Here is a 17,781-nt window from a genome sequence, read left to right on the forward strand (position 1 = left end):
TGTAGGCTAACTGTGAGCCGGCCAGCACAATCCATGAACCAACAGCATCATCTAGGGCTATATGTTCTCTCCCAGACTCGTGGAAATACATTTTGGTGTGGAGCATAAGGTAACCAGCCCATTGCGGTAGTGGCAGGTAGCCTAGTGGTTAGAGCATTGGGCCAGTAACTGAAAGGCTGTTGGATCGAATCCCCGAGCTGACAAGGTAAAAATCTATCATTCTGCCCCTGAACAAGGCAGTTAACCCACTGTTCCCTGGTAGGCCATCATTGCAAATAAGAATTTGTTCTTAACTGACTTGCCTAGTTAAATAAAGGTAAAAAATATATATATTAAATCCAATATGTATAATAATACAGTCCACACTCAAAGCCGATTGCTCAAATGTGTTACATTTTGGAGTATAGGCTAGACCAATTATGTACCAAAGACATCTGAAATTCGTTTTATTTTATGTTTTTTTGCAATGCGTAATATGCAGTAGTCTATGTACTGTATAACAGCACAATTATTTTATTCAGGGGGGGTTTCAAGCTTGGTCTCATAAGCCTATGCATAAGATCTAATATGCCAATGAGTGTTTTGAATTAATCATCACCTTAGAATGCACTGTCCATTTCGTTGTGTTAGGCTTTGAAATAACATCCACAATAACCATGTTTTACACTCAGTTTCAACCTGCAGTTGAACTTCGTCACAGTGAGGTGCATTTTAAAATCACAATAGTGTTTTGATGATAAGTGTTTGATGTGATTTTTGATTGTATTTGCATTGATGTCAGAGTGGTTAAGGGACAATAGGGCCCTGAGTAGCAGACCATGAGGACCTGATGGAGGGGCAATAGAGCCCTGAGTACCAGGCCATTAGGACCTGATGGAGGGACAATAGAGCCCTGAGTACCAGGCCATTAGAACCTGATGGAGGGACAATAGAGCCCTGAGTACCAGACCATTAGGACCTGATGGAGGGACAATAGAGCCCTGAGTACCAGACCATTAGAACCTGATGGAGGGACAATAGAGCCCTGAGTACCAGACCATTAGGACCTGATGGAGGGACAATAGAGCCCTGAGTACCAGGCCATTAGGACCTGATGGAGGGACAATAGAGCCCTGAGTACCAGACCATTAGAACCTGATGGAGGGACAATAGAGCCCTGAGTACCGGACCTGATGGAGGGACAATAGAGCCCTGAGTACCAGGCCATTAGGACCTGATGGAGGGACAATAGAGCCCTGAGTACCAGACCATTAGGACCTGATGGAGGGACAATAGAGCCCTGAGTACCAGGCCATTTGGACCTGATGGAGGGACAATAGAGCACTGAGTACCAGGCGATTAGGACCTGATGGAAGGACAATAGAGCCCTGAGTACCAGGCCATTAGTGACCTGACTATCATTAGTGAGTTGGGTACTACAGAACCGTGACCAGACTTCACTGCAGTCATGACTCATGACTGCGGGTGTGGCGGTAACATGGTCACCGCAACAGCCCTACTCTGGACCCAGTAGGGTATGACAGTGATTAATCAGTTGTAAAAAAGTTCTATATGGGCTATGATAGGACTAGAGTTTATCTAATCAGGTCATATGGTTTTAAAAAACTCCTGGAAATACTCCTGGCCCTGGGGAGGATGAAAACCCTGTCAAACTGCAGTAACCTAGTAATTATACCAACAGGTGGGTTTTCTATACACAGACACAGAGACAACAACTACGATTGGGCAAAATAACTCACAGGGTTGAGCTTGCTTTATTGAGGTTTTCATCACTTAGGCCAGGGATGGGCAACTTTGATGGGGGTGGGAGCCACAAAAAAATCTGCGCTCATCACGAGGGGCCACATTTACCAGTAGAAATACTTATTTCCTTTATATTTTCTTTTTTTATAAAGGAAATCATACTTTCTCATCTTCTGGTTGCTAGAGACGTGACTCAGTCATTCGTTCAATTAGCTTGATATTTACGGAAGTGACCTAGTCGTTCGTTCTTTATGTTCCGTTGCAATGCTCAGCGGCAACGTTCTTATCCCTCGCTAGCTAACCATCTAGCTACGGCTAACTCAGTAACAGTCACATTTTTAATGCTTTCACATCAATGTTTTTTATTAAACTAAATCAAAAGTGGTGGGGCACTGCTAGCCTTTTAATTACTAGACTGATCACTGCTGTAGTGAAACAGAATCAGAGGGAGTCAGAGGAAAAGGTGCAGACTCAAGTGGCAATCCCTGGGCAACGAATGCCCTGTTAATAACAATCTACCAGTCTGTTAAAAGCCAACAAGCAGCAGGACAGGGAAAGACTGATACATGGCATCAGAGAAATAAAGGGCAAAAGTAAAAGTGCCTAATTAAGAATGGGCAAATGATTTAGTCTTCTGTCCGACTTCCTCTCTCAATTCCTTAGCGTCTACACTCTTAGAAAAAGGGGTTCTTCAGCTGTCCCCACAGGAGAACCCTTATTGGTTCCAGGTAGAATCATTTTGGGTTCCATGTAGAACCCTCTGTGAAAAGGGTTCTACATGGAACCGCAAATGGATCTAGTTGGAACCAAAAGGGTTCTACCTGGAACCAAAAAGGGTTCTTCAAAGGGTTCTCCTATGGAGTTCTCCTTTTAGGTTCTAGATAGCACCTTTTTTTCTAAGAGTGTAGCTGTGGTCCCGAGAAATGGTTATGTAAAAAGAAAAGCAACTATGCAGCATGAATTTCCATCTTCAGTAGTCAAAATATGTATGCCATGGCTTTAGTTTTGATAAGTATTATTGCACGGTATACTGTAATACTTTCGCTGTAAAGGCACATGAGCAAAATAGACTGGGTTAATCTGATTAGATGCCTTGTAATTCAGGGGGCCAGAGGGACATAATATCAGTTTACATTATTGCTATGCTCAATTTGTAAGGCTTCATAGTAAGTGATTTGCTGGGGCTCCCTATGTCAGAAAAAAATAATCTGGTGGTGCTATTACACAATGTAATAAATCAATGAACTGATGACAATAAATCTGATTACTCTTTTATCAAATGAGGCTTTGAGAGACATCAGAGGAAATACAGGTGTTTGGCTACAATAGTGGTGATATGTTGAAGGGTAGAAGTACTACTGGGAATACATTTGAAGTCCATGAACCTTCTTTCCACTTTACATCTCCTCACTAACCTTCCCTCCCCTCCCCCTCTACCTCTACAGTATACATTCCTCTATGACTCAGTTCTAAATCACTCAGTGTAGCTCACTACACATTGGATACAATGCACACTGACGGCCTCTTGCTCAGTCTCAGATCTCCAATGAAGACTTCCAATTTACTGTAATAAAATCAAGGTCCATCTTACTGTAAGAAAACAGCCTGACTGCCATCTTACAACACCAAGGGCCTCTGTGATGGCTTCTGGCCTCTGCTTACTGCCTGGCTTTGCTCCTCTTTGTCTAGAACCAGAAACATCTAGTGACAGAGGCATAGCGAGAGACCAAGAGCGAGAGACAGGGCCAGGTTTGAGATGGTAATGTAGATAGAACTTATCTTAAAAGAAACAGACTGTTTTGCACTGAGGATCTTATGTACTTGATAATGCAATACCTTAACTGAGTTTTATTTTCATGTAATGCCCCAGCCATTACACCCGAGAGGTGTTAAAGACATAGCCTCTGTCTATTTATCATGACATTTTAAGTCCATTAATCCATTTATCACTATCAAGAAAGTAAGAGAGAGAGAGTTCAAATAAGACAATAGTGACATTCAGTTCACACTATTACATACGAATTAGGAAAGCACAGTGGGATAATACCAACATTCTTTGAATGCAATGCATAAAAACAAACAAAGGAGTCACCAATCAAGATTCACTTGAATCAAGTATTTACCACAAACAAAGCCGTTGGCAAGGTAGCAAATACACACATGATAGGAAAATAATCACTGCATAGTGACTTGATCTTGCATGTCTCACTTTTTTGATGAAGTCATCATTCTATTTTGCCTACAGTGCACTGTAGACAAGAATTCAAATGGGAGTGCAAGAAAACTTGAACTTGAGCTTCACTCTCTAACTCTCGATTAATTCATGATGCTTATTCTTTAACAGAGAGGTAAACTGTACTTAAAATGACCTGGGTTTATCTGAACCACCCTGGCATGCAGACTCAAGTCACCATGCACTGACTCATATTTCCTATCCAACAAACAGACACAGAAAGAGGATAAAAAAAATCAAACATTTTTTTATCCCCAGAATCACTGAGAAATTTACCTCTCGTGCCTCGCAGTGGAAATGGATTTTAGGAGGGTGACGCATCATACCTCACATTCTCTGGATCCTGAGATTGTGTATGTGTAGGGTCCAGTCCCATTAACCAGCACCTCCATAGTTTCAGAGTTTGCAGGTTTGTAGTCCACATAATACTCTTGCAGAGGCAAGCTGAGGGTGCGTTCTGTTTCCTGCACTTTTTTCTGCTGCTTTTTGACCATGGAGCGCTGCTGGAGTTGCTTAATGCTGCTGGGGTAGCGCTTCCAGGACACATAAATAACCAGGAGAATTATAGTCACCGACAGGAAAAGTGCCACACAGCCAGCAATAATCTTATGGAAGGATACATACTCAAAATCCTGCTCTGGGGTGGTAAGGGAGACCCCAGAAGGGGAGGGGATGGCCGTACCACTGCGGGTCAACTCCTCATCAACCCTGGACAAAGTGGGAAGGGGCAGGAGCTCAGACTGAGATGGGGTGTTGACGGAGGCTGTGGTTGAGACAAAAGGGGTGGTGGGAGTGACCTTACAGATACTAAATGTTTCTACTGCATCGATCACTTTTTCTCCCTGGGCCTCCTTAGGCCCAGCACAAATCATAGTGGTCTCCTTGTTCCCCTTAAAGTTTCTCAGCCAGGCCACTAAGGGGCAGATGCTGGGGCTACAGTACCACACATTACCAGCTAGGCTGATGGTGGTCAGGGAGATCCAGGCATCCACTGTCTCCTGGGACATGTTGCTAAGCTTGTTGGAGTCCAAGTTCAGGGTCTGTAGGTTGGGAAGACATTGATACGTACTGGAATCCACTATTTGCAGTTCATTTCCAGAAAGGTCCAGCTTTTGCAAGGCTGTCCATGTCCAGGTTAGACCCTGGCTTATTGACTTAATTCGGTTCCATTGCAAATAGAGTGCCCGCAGGTTGGTGAGGCGGGGAAAGTGAGAGAAGTTGATCTTGGAGAACTGGTTGTGTTCCAAATGAAGTTCAATCAGCTTGAGCAGCCCAGCAAAGGCATTTCGAGTGAGGCTTCGCAAACGATTATAGCCAAGATCGAGAAACTCCAAATTCCGCAAATCCTGAAAAACCCGCATTGGGACAGTTTTCAGAGAATTGGACCGCAAGTGGAGACTAAGCAACTTCCGCAAGCCCAGAAATTGACTGGGCTGGAGGGCCTGCAGCTTGTTGTAAGAGAGGTCAAGATTGCGTAAGTTAGGGACAGTATGGAAAGTGTTGTTTTGTAGCTGTGTGATCTTGTTAGAGCTGAGAATCAACTCTTTCAGCCTCCGTACCCCATGGAAGGCTTGGCTGTCCACTGAGTTAATGTAGTTGTGGTCGAGATAAAGCCAAACAAGCTGACTGAGGCCTGAGAACTGACTAGCGTTGAGATTCACTAAGCTGTTGTAGCGCAGAGAGAGGCCCTGGCATCCCACAGACACATTGTTTGGCACGTCCCGAAAGGCATTGGATTCACAGTATACTATTTTCCCATCACATCTACAGCTTTGAGGACAGGGGCGCTCACGAACACTGATTGGAGACGCTATCAGCCAGCCCTGCATCAACAATGGGATCATGAGCCATCTATCTCGCATCAGGGATCCTGCAGAAATGGGGGGTGGGGGGTGGGTGGGGGGTGGAGATAGGGACACTCAAAAAGTGCATACATTTATGTCAGTAAGCATAATGTAATTCAAAATGAGAGCATGCTGAGAATAAACATTTTGACACTGTGAATGAAGTGGGAGGGGAAAAATTATCTACAATACATGTTCAGCAATATTTGCTTAAACCAGGCTTCTCAACTTTTTTAGGGGACCAGCAGGCTGTGGTCCTTCCTGCTTGGAGAACCACTTGCATTCAAACTAGCACATAAGATAAATCAGTGTCATCCCAGATTTTTTTGACACACACTGAGGTGCCTGTCCACGGTCAGAGGTTGAGAAACAGTGATCTGAATTAAAGTACCATACCTATGGGTTGTTTAGTTGTTTAGGGAAATAGTGGAGAGTGATTGTGGTATTGTATGGTAAAAACATCTAACCTAAATGCAAGCACTGCATGCTGCAAGAGAACAGCTGCTAGTGTGCTTTTATACATTAATTAGAAATGACATCCATCAACATTGAATTCCTGTGGGTGATATTGAGAGTAATGGGAGGTCAAATGAAAGGTGAGTAGTTCAAGAGGGACAGCAACTATAAAGGAATCATGCTCTATAATTATTTTCAATAAACTATTATGATTAAGACAATGGCCAAGCAAGAATATCTGAAAATTAAAAGATAATTGATGGGGATCTGTAATTTCAAAGAATCTATTAGCCAAGCCTCAAGCCACAATCTATTGGGACATAAAACCTGTTGTAAAAGTGGTGACCTTCAGTCTCACATACCATAATACTTTCATTGAAGTAATTGGACGTTTTATGTAATGCTATATCATGGGACAATAGGACAGCTCGGTTGTGTATAAATGCAAATAAAAAACTGAGACAGAAGAAGACTAAAGAAGAGTCTAGGCTAGGCAACGTTTCTGGTTAGTAATTAAACAGAATCAAAGCAATTCAAATCAGCCCCTGATTCCTTTGACTTCTTTATTAATGTCGGTCTCTATGTAATGCATTGCATTATGCTAATGAGAACAGTGTCAAAACGGCATCCCATGAAGGCAGATTGAACACTGATGAGACCAAAATCATAGGAAACCTGTTGATCAAAGTGAGGACTATTTATTTATATCAAAGCTGTATTATGCCTATTGCCCATAGCCTGCCCTCCTAAGCAAATTGAGTTGCGGTTACAAACTCGAGAAAACCCTAAAAGTTATCAAAGCTATAACTTAATAGCAAGACGTTTCAGATGCAGAAATGCTGTCTGCCTGGTAGGCTAATTTCATAAAGGCCACTATCCTAGCCTACAACGGTGGCACATTCGCATTAGCATACGGCAGTTTGATAATAGTGTTCCCTTCATGAGGGTCTGCATGGCATATTATGCCTCTAGGGATTTTTCTGTATTTTGTTCGGGAATTATAGGACTTTCAATTCTATTCCAATAGCATAGGAAATACATAACACATGGGTTGTCACAATAGCCTAATGTAATCAGTGTCGTGATTCGTTTGTCTTTGAGCGGTTGCCTTGCCTTCCATGAGAGCAATGTAGTTGGGCAAATGCAACACATTTGTATGATGTTCAACATACCCATCATGGTTTCGTGGTGTCGGCTCCTTTTCATAGGTTAGAGCCCTCTGATGCTTGACTCCAAAGCCCGCATGTCGCGCGCAGTCCTCACTTGGTTGGACAAATAGCCTAACCAACACAGCTGAACTAGCCCGCTCAACGAAGCCAATGCAGCCACTTTGCTCCTCGGCCAAACGGACTGCACTGCAGAGCTACTGCTTTGCTTCAAAGTCTTGTAAGTATGGAGTAGCCTTATCTCTCCTTATTTCAGTTGCATACCACGACTCGAAGTATATAAGCAAAGAAAAAGCACTGTAGTCTATTCAACAGATGACGACGGAAAAAGCCCATTGACCGCATATAGTCTAACATGAAAAAATAGACTTTAAAAATAAGTTTATATATTTTATCTGCGGTTTGAATCTAGAACAAGCAACACAATACGCTGATATTCCCAGTGTAAGCGTGTATTCCAGTCAGCAAGCGCCAGTGTATGCGTGAGATTCAACCAAGCGGATTACTGTTTTTTGCTGTAGCCTAAAGTATTTGCAGTGTTTCGCCTTTCTCGCTCTGTAGTCTAGTCGCAACTGGTCCTGATGAGAGAAAATTCGAGTGCTGGCAAATGCTCGTGCGCTCAGACTGCAAGACAAGGATATTCGGGATGCCCTCTCCCGGTCACGTCGCGTGCCTCAGCAGTGTTGCCATCAAATGGATGGATAGGCCTACACAAACTAAATTAATTGAACATTTTACTATGTTTTTGCACAATTAACTATACGCTACTTCTTAGGGATGTAGGCTTAACGATTCACCGACAGGCTTGCGCATCCGTCCCGGGTTCAAATGTTTAACATCGGCAGAGTGCGTTGGGGACACCAAACCAATCCAAATGTAGCATGCATCGTTAGAAAATGATTGAAATGTTACGAATGGCCAGTTCACGATTTCTTTTGTTGCTCATATTCCTTTATTTTTACCTTCCGAAAATACCTCTCATATTTTGAGACAACTGGGTCCTCTCCTTCAGTGTAAAACTAAGCATGTCATTATGTTGACAATCATTGATGTACTAGTAATTTTGTATGCAGAACAACACCAGGCAATATCTGTAGCCAAGTCAAACTGGGCGCAGTGCCAACGAGCACTAACCAATGAGAGGTAGGCCTATTTCTAAACTGGCACATCTGAACCCAAGGCCCAAACCGCTAGGGGGCCCCCATTGATTTTGTTAGCCACTCTCACGCAGATAGTATTTTAACATGACATAAATTATGGCAAAATGTGTCAAATTTCAACTACACCCAATGGCATTTTATTTATTTTTTGAATTAAACTGCAATTTTATCTTTCCAACCCTATGGCAAAATTAATTAAGTAGAATGCCACTGGAGGGAAAAGCTGCCATTTTACCAGTTGTGCAATTTTTTGTATTTTTTTGCACTGATTGTAACTTTATTTGTACATAACTGAAAAGAGCTTCTGGACATCAGAACAGCTACCTCAATTTGGAGGAGGACTCCTACTTCAATGAGTCAGAGGTGAAAGACATATTGATTATCCCGGAGCAGGCCAAATCCCTGACACTCGAAGAAGGAAAGAGACGGCGCTATAGAGGCCGGTGTGAGGGATAACTGTCGAGACTACATCGGAGAGTGGATAAACAGCCTCTACCCTCCATTCTGGTGAACGGGCAATCACTGGAGAATAAACTGGATGAGTGCCGTTTGAGACTATCCTATCAACGATTACAATAGGTGTAGACCTACAGTGAAATGCTTACTTACAAGCCCTTAAGCAACAAAGCAGTTTTAAGAAGAATAAAAAAAAGTGTAAAAATAAATAAGAGTCAGTGTGCGGGGGTAGGGGTTAGTCGAGGTAATTGAGGTAGTATGAACATGTAGGTAGAGGTAAAGTGACTACACATGAATAATAAAGGGGTAGAAGCTGAGGTAGAAGGGGTAGAATCTGTTAAGAAGCCTTTTGGACCTTTTGGACCTCTCTACTACCGCTTGCCTTGCGGTAGCAGAGAGAACAGTCTATGGCTAGGGTGGCTGGAGTCTTTGTACATTTTTTAGGCCTTCCTCTGACACCACCTGGTATAGAGGTCCTGGATGGCAGGAAGCTTGGCCCCAGTGATGTACTGGGCCATACGCACTATCCTTTGTAGTGCCTTGCGGTCAGAGGACGAGCAGTTGCTATACCAGGCAGTGATGCGACCAGTCTGGATGCTCTAGATGGAGCAGCTGTAGAAATTTTGAGGATCTGAGGACCCATGCCAAATCTTTTCAGTCTCATGAGGGGGAATAGTCATTGTTTTGCCCTCTTCACGACTGTCTTGGTATGTTTGGACCATGATAGTTTGTTGGTGATGTGGACACCAAAGAACTTGAAGCTCTCAACCTGTTCCACTACAGCCCCGTCAATGAGAATGTCAGTGTGCTCTGTCCTCCTTTTCCTGTAGTCCGCAAACATCTCCTTTTGTCTTCATCACATCGAGGGAGAGGTTGCTATCCTGGCACCATACTGCCAGGTCTCTGACCTCCTCCCTATAGGCTGTCTCATCGTTGTCAGTGTGTCAATGGCAACTTAATGGTGGTGTTGGAGTCGTGCTTGGCCATGCAGTCATGGGTGAACAGGGAGTACAGGAGGGGACTGAGCATGCACCCCTGAGGGGCCCCCTTGTTGAGGATCAGTGTGGCAGATGTGTTGTTACCTACCCTTACCACCTGGGCGCTGCCCGTCAGGAAGTCCAGGATCCAGTTGCAGAGGGAGTGCAATAGAGATTGCGTCATCTGTGGATCTGTTAGGGCGGTATGCAAATTGGAGTGGGTCTAGGGTTTCTGGGATAATGGTGTTGACGTGAGCCATGACCAGCCTTTCAAAGCACTTCATGGCTACAGACGTGAGTGCTACGGATCGGTAGTCATTTAGGTAGGTTACCTCGTTGTTCTTGGGTACATGGACTATTGTGGTCTGCTTTAAACATGTTGGTATTACAGACTCGGTCAGGGACAGGTTGAAAATGTCAGTGAAGACACTTGCCAGTTGGTCAACACATGCACGGAGTACACGTCCTGGTAATCCATCTGGCCCTGAGGCCTTGTTAATGTTGACCTGTTTAAAGGTCTTACTCACATCGGCATGATGCTCTCATGCATGCTTCAGTGCTGCTTGCCTTGAAGCGAGCAGAGAAGTTATTTAGCTCATCTGGTAGGCTTGTGTCACTGAGCAGCTCGTGGCTGTGCTTCCCTTTGTAGTCTGTAATAGTTAGCAAGACCTGCCACCTCCGACGAGCATCGGAGCCGGTGTAGTATGATTCAATCTTAGTCCTGTATTGACGCTTTGCCTGTTTGATGGTTCATCTGAGGGCATAGCCAGATTTCTTATAAGCGTCCAGGTTAGAGTCCCGCTCCTTGAAAGCGGCAGCTCTACCCTTTAGCTCAGTGCGAATGTTGCCTGTAATCCATGGCTTCTGCTTGAAGTATGTACGTACGGTCACTGTGGGGACGACATCATCGATGCACTTATTAATGAAGCCAGTGACTGGTGTGGTGTACTCCTCAATGCCATCGGAATAATCCCAAAACATATTCCAGTCTGTGCTAGCAAAACTGTCCTCATGATAAACTGTAGACCGTACTATTTACCTAGAGAGTTTTCATCTATATTTTTCATAGCTGTCTATTTACCACCACAAACCAATGCTGGCACTAAGACCGCACTCAACGAGCTGTATAGGGCCATAAGCAAACAAGAAAATGCTCACCCAGAGGTGACTCCCCTAGTGGCTGGTGACTTTAATGCAGGAAAACTCAAATCTGTTTTACCTCATTTTTACCAGCATGTCACCAGTGCAACTAGAGATGATTAAACTCTAGATCAACTTTACTCCACACACAGAGACACATACAAAGCTCTCCCTCGCCCTCAATTTGGCAAATCTGACCAGAACTCCATCTTCCTGATTCCTGCTTACAAGCAAAAACTCAAACAGGAAGTACCATGTTAAACACTATTATTGAGTCCATGCAACTTACTTTGTGACTTGATCAGGACATTTTTACTCCTGAACTTAATTAGGCTTGCCATACAAAGGGGTTGAACACTTATTGACTCAAGACATTTCAGCTTTGAATTTTGTATTAATTTGTAAACATTTTGAAAAACACAATTCCTTTTTGGCATTATTGGGTATTGTGTATAGGTCAGTGAGAAAAAACATCTACCTTTAATCTATTTTAAATTCAGGCTGTAACACAAAATGTGGATTAAGTCAAGGGGTGTGAATACATTCTGAAGGCACTGTACATCATTTACACACACGTCAGCTCTGGGTGGGGAACGACCAATGGGTGGGTATCCCTGTGGCTCTTGCTTTTATTTCACATCCATGGGCTTATTAACACTAAAGATAACAATTACATTATTAATACTACCTTATTTATTTCAAAACAATGGCAATGGTAGCTATTCTATCTTGGAATTTGAAAGGCCTAAATTCACCTATTAAAAGTTCCATCTGTCTTAATATCCCAGCAAGAAACCATATTGATACAGCAATGCTCCAAGAAACACACCTGCTCCAAAATAACTCACATAGAACAGAGAACCATTTGTACAAATGTAACGGATGTGAAATGGTAACGACGCTTCGTGGTTGACTGTTGTTGATGTCTGCAGAGGGTCCCTGGTTCGCGCCCGTGTCGGGGCGAGGGGACGACGTAAAGTTACATCTGTTACATTGATGCTGTTGACCCGGATCACTGGTTGCTGCGGAAAAAGAGGAGGTTGAAAGGGGGGTGAGTGTAACGGATGTGAAATTGCTAGCTAGTTAGCGGGTACGCGCTAGTAGCATTTCAATCAGTTACGTCACTTGCTCTGAGACTTTAAGTAGGGTTGCCCCTTGCTTTGCAAGGGCTGCGGCTTTTGTGGAGCGATGGGTAACGATGCTTCGTGGTTGACTGTTGTTGATGTGTGCAGAGGGTCCCTGGTTCGCGCCCGTGTCGGGGCGAGGGGACGACGTAAAGTTACAACTGTTACACAAACTGGGTGCTGTTTCATCAACCCCAAACAAAACTAAAGGTGTAATCATAATGATACATAAGAAACTCTGAATTACCATGTTGGGTAAAGGCTAAGACCAAGAAGGCCGAATCACTTCCCTTAAGTGTATCCATAATGGAAAGATTGTGAATGCTCCAAATTCATATGATTCCAGGTTTTTTGATTGTCTGAAGAGGACATTGTTAGAATTAACTAAATTCCATCTGGTTATTGGGACATATATCTATGCAATTTTGGACATGCATAATGACCAATTACAATGCGGTCGATAACCCCCCGGAGTCTATGGGATGCCACCAAATGTTTTATAAAAAATAGGCCAGGGGTTATCTTTGTATGCATTTATTTGATTGTTTTTGTACCTGTAACCCCCCCTCTGAAAAAGAAAAATGACAAAACGAAATGAAAAGTTGGTCAACCCAACAACAACAAAAACATGTGACACCAATCAAGCCAATTCAGCCATTAGGCAACACAGCCCAATCGAAGGATAACATTGGTCCCGTTCCTCTACTTAGACGTTGGATTCATCAACCAATGGTTGCATGCCACATTATCGACTGTGCCGTTGTGCACAAGATTGCTATACCATATGATGTGGTTAACTGATACTTCAAATAAGATCTGGAAGATCTGGAATGCGTTAGCAACATCTGAGCAGAGGAACACGACCATTGTGATGCCATCATGTTTTATTTTACTGTACTACTGATATTGATTACTACATTGTTGGGAAGATCTTGCATGAAAGGCATTTCAATTTACTTGTGTAAAAAGTATGTACTGTACTTACTTTTTACCCCTTTTTCGTGATATCCAATTGGTAGTTACAGTCTTGTCCCATTGCTGTAACTCCCTTACGGACTCGGGAGAGGCAAAGGTCGAGAGCCATGCGTCCTCCGAAACACGACCCTGCCAAGCCGCACCGTTTCTTGACAAACTGCTCGCTTAACCCGGAAACCAGCCGCACTAATGTGTCAGAGGAAACACTGTACAGCTGGCGACCGAAGTCAGCGTGCATGCGCCTGGCCCGCCACAAGGAGTCGCTAGAGTGCGATGGGACAAGGACATCCCGGCCGGCCAAACCCTCCCTAACCCAGGTGACGCTGGGCCAATTGTGTGCAGCCTCATGGGTCTCCTGGTCGCGGCCGGCTGCGACACAGCCTGGGATCGGATCCGGGTCTGTAGTGATGCCTCAAGCACTGCGATGCAGTGCCTTAGACTGCTGCGCCACTCAGGAGCCCAAAACTTGAAACTTGAATGCAGAAAACATAGGTTGTGTTCCTCTGCTTAGACATTGCTGACGCATTCCAGATCTTACAACGCCTGGATGGGTATTTCACTTATCAGCTAACCACATAATATGTTATAGCAAATTGGTGCCCGACGGCACAGTCGATGACATGGTATGCAAACATTGGTTGATGCATTCAATGTCTGAGCAGGGGATCAAAACCATATACAGGGGAACTGATGACCCAGGAGAGATGACACATTGGAGGAATTACCATGAATAGGTGAGGGACGGAGAGGAATGGAGCTCAATCACAATATAATGTCCAAATCCAAATTGTACACTTGTAGTATTCAACCACATTTTGAACATCTTAATACTTATTTACATAATATACATATTGGAGACAAATAACCAACACATTTTAGTTAATTTTGTTTCTTTTGGAAACCAGGATTTTAAAAAGTCTAATTCAGCTCATGTAATCACATCTCATTCTGGGATTGGAGCCCAGAGCAAATAGAAGATTTATACACGGACAATTAGAAATTAAAACATTGCAATTAGTCATGCTACCAGTGTATGAGTTGGTGCTAAGAATAAAGCAAATGTAAAATCTTTACAATATTTTTCCTGACATGAAAACATGCCTTAAAGGAACAATATCAAGACATATTGTAAGAGTGAATATGAACAACAGTATTCAGACAGAATAGACAGAATACTAGAGAGAAGAAACAGTATAGTATGATGTTCCTCCCACAAAATATTTTCAAAAATCTTTAACAATGAATCCGAGAGATAACTGGCCTGCCTGTCATGCAGCCTCCATGACATGTCTGAAAATTGTTGTTGTAATTCAACTGAACAACATTTCACTGTGATAAGGAGATAGAATGCCAAGTCATTCTTTCTTTCTTTCCCATCCCTGTAACAATTTCACTCAGCAATTTAGAGCACTGGGTTTCATTTGTAAAACAATATTTATCTCTGAAAATAAATTGTCTGGGATTCTTATTTCAGAGATTCAGATATTTTCTGCTCTAATCTTTTTCAGCAAAGTATTACAGTAAGCTGCTGTTGTGTATTTATTATCCCATGTAAAGCCAAATACACACAAAGTTTCAATTACCTCCCTAGTGTAGCCTACGCGTTCCTGTTTATGTTGCAGAGAAAATCTTACATGACCCATTTTCCACTCAAGGCTATTTCTGCGAGCATGTGATTGGGCAGTTAAGAGGATGCAAGGCATGCAGAATGATCAAAGTTATATTTGTGTATTTCCCAAAACAAGTGTTATTTCTAAGTGTGTATGGGGAGGAGTAACTTGTTGCGTGTTATTCTTTAGGCACTGGGAATTTACATTTCTAAATATGACAATAATTATAAGGAGACAAATTTTTTGAGTTATCTATTTGTGTGCATCAGTATTACATTTTGTCTCAAGAGTAGGGTTGCAAAACTACTGGTAATCTTCAGTAATTTTTGTAATTTACAGAAAATCTATGGCAATCTATTGTAACTTTGGTAATCTATACCTGAATAACTTTTTAAACATTTATTCATATATAGTATAATGTTTGTATATATCTGAGTCAATATTATCCACAAGTTTATAGTAAATAAACCATATGGTTCAACAGAAAATAGCATTGTTAATGAAAAATGCATCTAAATCAACAATGGCATTATTTTCATTGAACTCTGCAACTAATGACTTTTTCACAACTGCCACCAGTTTTATGCCAAAATATTTACAATAAATGCATATTGACATAGTTAAATAAATAAGAGTGTAAAAATAATATAAAGGATATTTCATTCCGAAACCCTCACAAACATCAATGGTACTCACTAAATTGGTGGTTTATATTTATTATGTTTTACAACTTAGCCATTCTATTTTTTATTTCAAAAAATCCTCTTATGTGGCCTCCCGGGTGGCGCAGTGGTCTAGGGCACTGCATTGCTAGCTGCGCCACCAGAGTCTCTGGGTTCACGCCCAGGCTCTGTCGCAGCCGGCCGCGACCGGGAGGTCCGTGGGGCGACGCACAATTGGGCTAGCGTCGTCCGGGTTAGGGAGGGTTTGGCCGGTAGGGATATCCTGGTCTCATCGCGCTCCAGCGACTCCTGTGGCGGGCCGGGCGCAGTGGCGCTAACCAAGGGGGCCAGGTGCACGGTTTTTCCTCCGACACATTGGTGCGGCTGGCTTCCGGGTTGGAGGTGTGTTAAGCGCTGTGTTAAGAAGCAGTGCGGCTTGGTTGGGTTGTGCTTCGGAGGACGCGTGGCTTTCGACCTTCGTCTCTCCCGAGCCCGTACGGGAGTTGTAGCGATGAGACAAGATAGTAATTACTAGCGATTGGATACCACGAAAAGGGGATACAATTTATAAAAATCATCTTATTGAATTATTTCAGACATTTTACATGTGATAAGGCCACACAGAGGGCCCAAGATAGTTAGACACTTGTGATAATCTGAAGTACCGAAAAGGATCACTCAGAGAGATAAGATAACTCCCCAAGTGACATGCCTAATCAAATACATTTGATCAACATACAATACCACCTGTTAGTTTCTGGGTCAATAGTCCCCAAATTTAATGATGAATATACTTTTATTCCACATGTCACTTACTCCTCAGTCACAAGTTCACAACAAACATTTCTAAAGGCAACAAGGCCTTTTTTGTTTCCCAAAGCGACCGTGCATGCATGCTCACCTCACTCTGTGACCAGCACTGCCTCCAAATTGTCTCCCATGAAACTTTAATGACGGTCTGTGACTGAGCCCTGAATAATTGAACAAGGGAAAGACCTTTCCTGGATAATGAATCCCACTGTAACACATTATGTAAATATATAAATAAGAATACAATTAGGTAAAACAAAGAAACATTGGAAACAGTAGTGATGGGCTGCAGGAGACTGGATAAAACTGACACTCTGGCTTACTATAATTACAATGAGGGCTACTCGGACTTGTGCCCAGGGAATGTCTGGTTCAGGCTTGTAATTACCTTAAGGTCTCCCTTATTCTCTTCCATGTTCATACCAAGGTCTGTCCTTGTTCTCACTAATTGTGTTCCATCTTCTTCTTGTACTGCATAATACGAAAAACAAACTGTAGAAAACTGGTAAACTGCGTTTTTTAAACTGTTACTTCTGTTCAAATGTCAGCAGGCTCGCAGTCTCATGGCTCATTCAAAGCAAGTCAGTAATTTATTTTTAGCTGGTGCAGTCATTAGGTTATAGACCTGTACTGGATGACACTGGAACCTGTCTCTGAGTACAAATTAAGCCATGCATTCCAGTATCACTAGATCTGTCATCTTTACTTCCCTTCCATCTGGGACCCTGTGAACACATTACCGTTGATGTGTTACAGCACTCTCTACAAGTTATTTACCTTGGTACCGGTCCTCCTTCTGAAGGCTCATACTCTTCTGCCCTCACAACCGAGAGAGCAACGGGAAGAACGTGAATATGGACTGTGTACCACTGTGTGCAGCACTTGAAGAAAAACAATCTCTCCAAGTTAACCTTTCTTCATTTAAATGTGAAGCCATGCAGAGGAAGTGACCAAAAGAATGTGGCCTTGGGGCAGCTACTGAGACCCGAGTCTAAGTAGACCAATTCAGGCCTCCTGTTGACCTGCACAAATAGTTGTTTAGACTAATTCAGTTTCATTCTGGCATGTAGCTTAAGGAGTAGTCCAGGATGTTTGAACTTGTTAGATGGTTCCTTGCCCTGAAAGTAAGCAGTCTGTGCCAAAATAACTGAACCATGGATTAGATTTTCTTTTAAAACCACAAACTAACCCTCAATGGAAGTGATAGGGGCATGTGCAGTGTCTATAGAAATCTACACCCATTGAACTTTTCACATTTTGCTGCCTTAATATCTTAAGTGATTAAATTATCTAGATTTTCCCTACAGATCTACTCCACATTTTCAGTGACTCGGGTCTTCCTCTAACTTTTTCTGGGATTTGCTCCTTTCATTTTTATTTTGATCCTGACAAACCTCTGTCCCTGCCGATGACAAGCATACCCAT

The 17,781-nt window shown here is 42.8% G+C and overlaps 1 protein-coding gene across 2 annotated transcripts in view; it reads right to left on the reverse strand.

Annotated features, from left to right (window-relative positions):
* The window catches only part of LOC129826261 (leucine-rich repeat transmembrane neuronal protein 4-like), a 36,180-nt gene extending 27,877 nt beyond the window's left edge, over positions 1 to 8,303 (reverse strand). The window contains exons 1-2 of one of the 2 annotated variants that reach the window (XM_055886792.1): positions 7,449 to 8,303; positions 4,303 to 5,846 (exon numbers count right to left, since the gene is read on the reverse strand). In XM_055886792.1, the coding sequence (XP_055742767.1) occupies positions 4,303 to 5,846; positions 7,449 to 7,482 (1,578 nt within the window). In that variant the 5' untranslated portion in view covers positions 7,483 to 8,303. Of the gene's footprint in view, positions 1 to 4,252; positions 5,847 to 7,448 lie in introns of both variants that reach the window. The other variant, XM_055886793.1, reaches the window with a different exon arrangement.
* Between the last annotated feature and the right edge of the window lie 9,478 nt (positions 8,304 to 17,781).

This window comes from Salvelinus fontinalis, chromosome 28 (genome assembly GCF_029448725.1).
Source record: "Salvelinus fontinalis isolate EN_2023a chromosome 28, ASM2944872v1, whole genome shotgun sequence".
In the NCBI taxonomy this organism is placed as follows: domain Eukaryota; kingdom Metazoa; phylum Chordata; class Actinopteri; order Salmoniformes; family Salmonidae; genus Salvelinus; species Salvelinus fontinalis.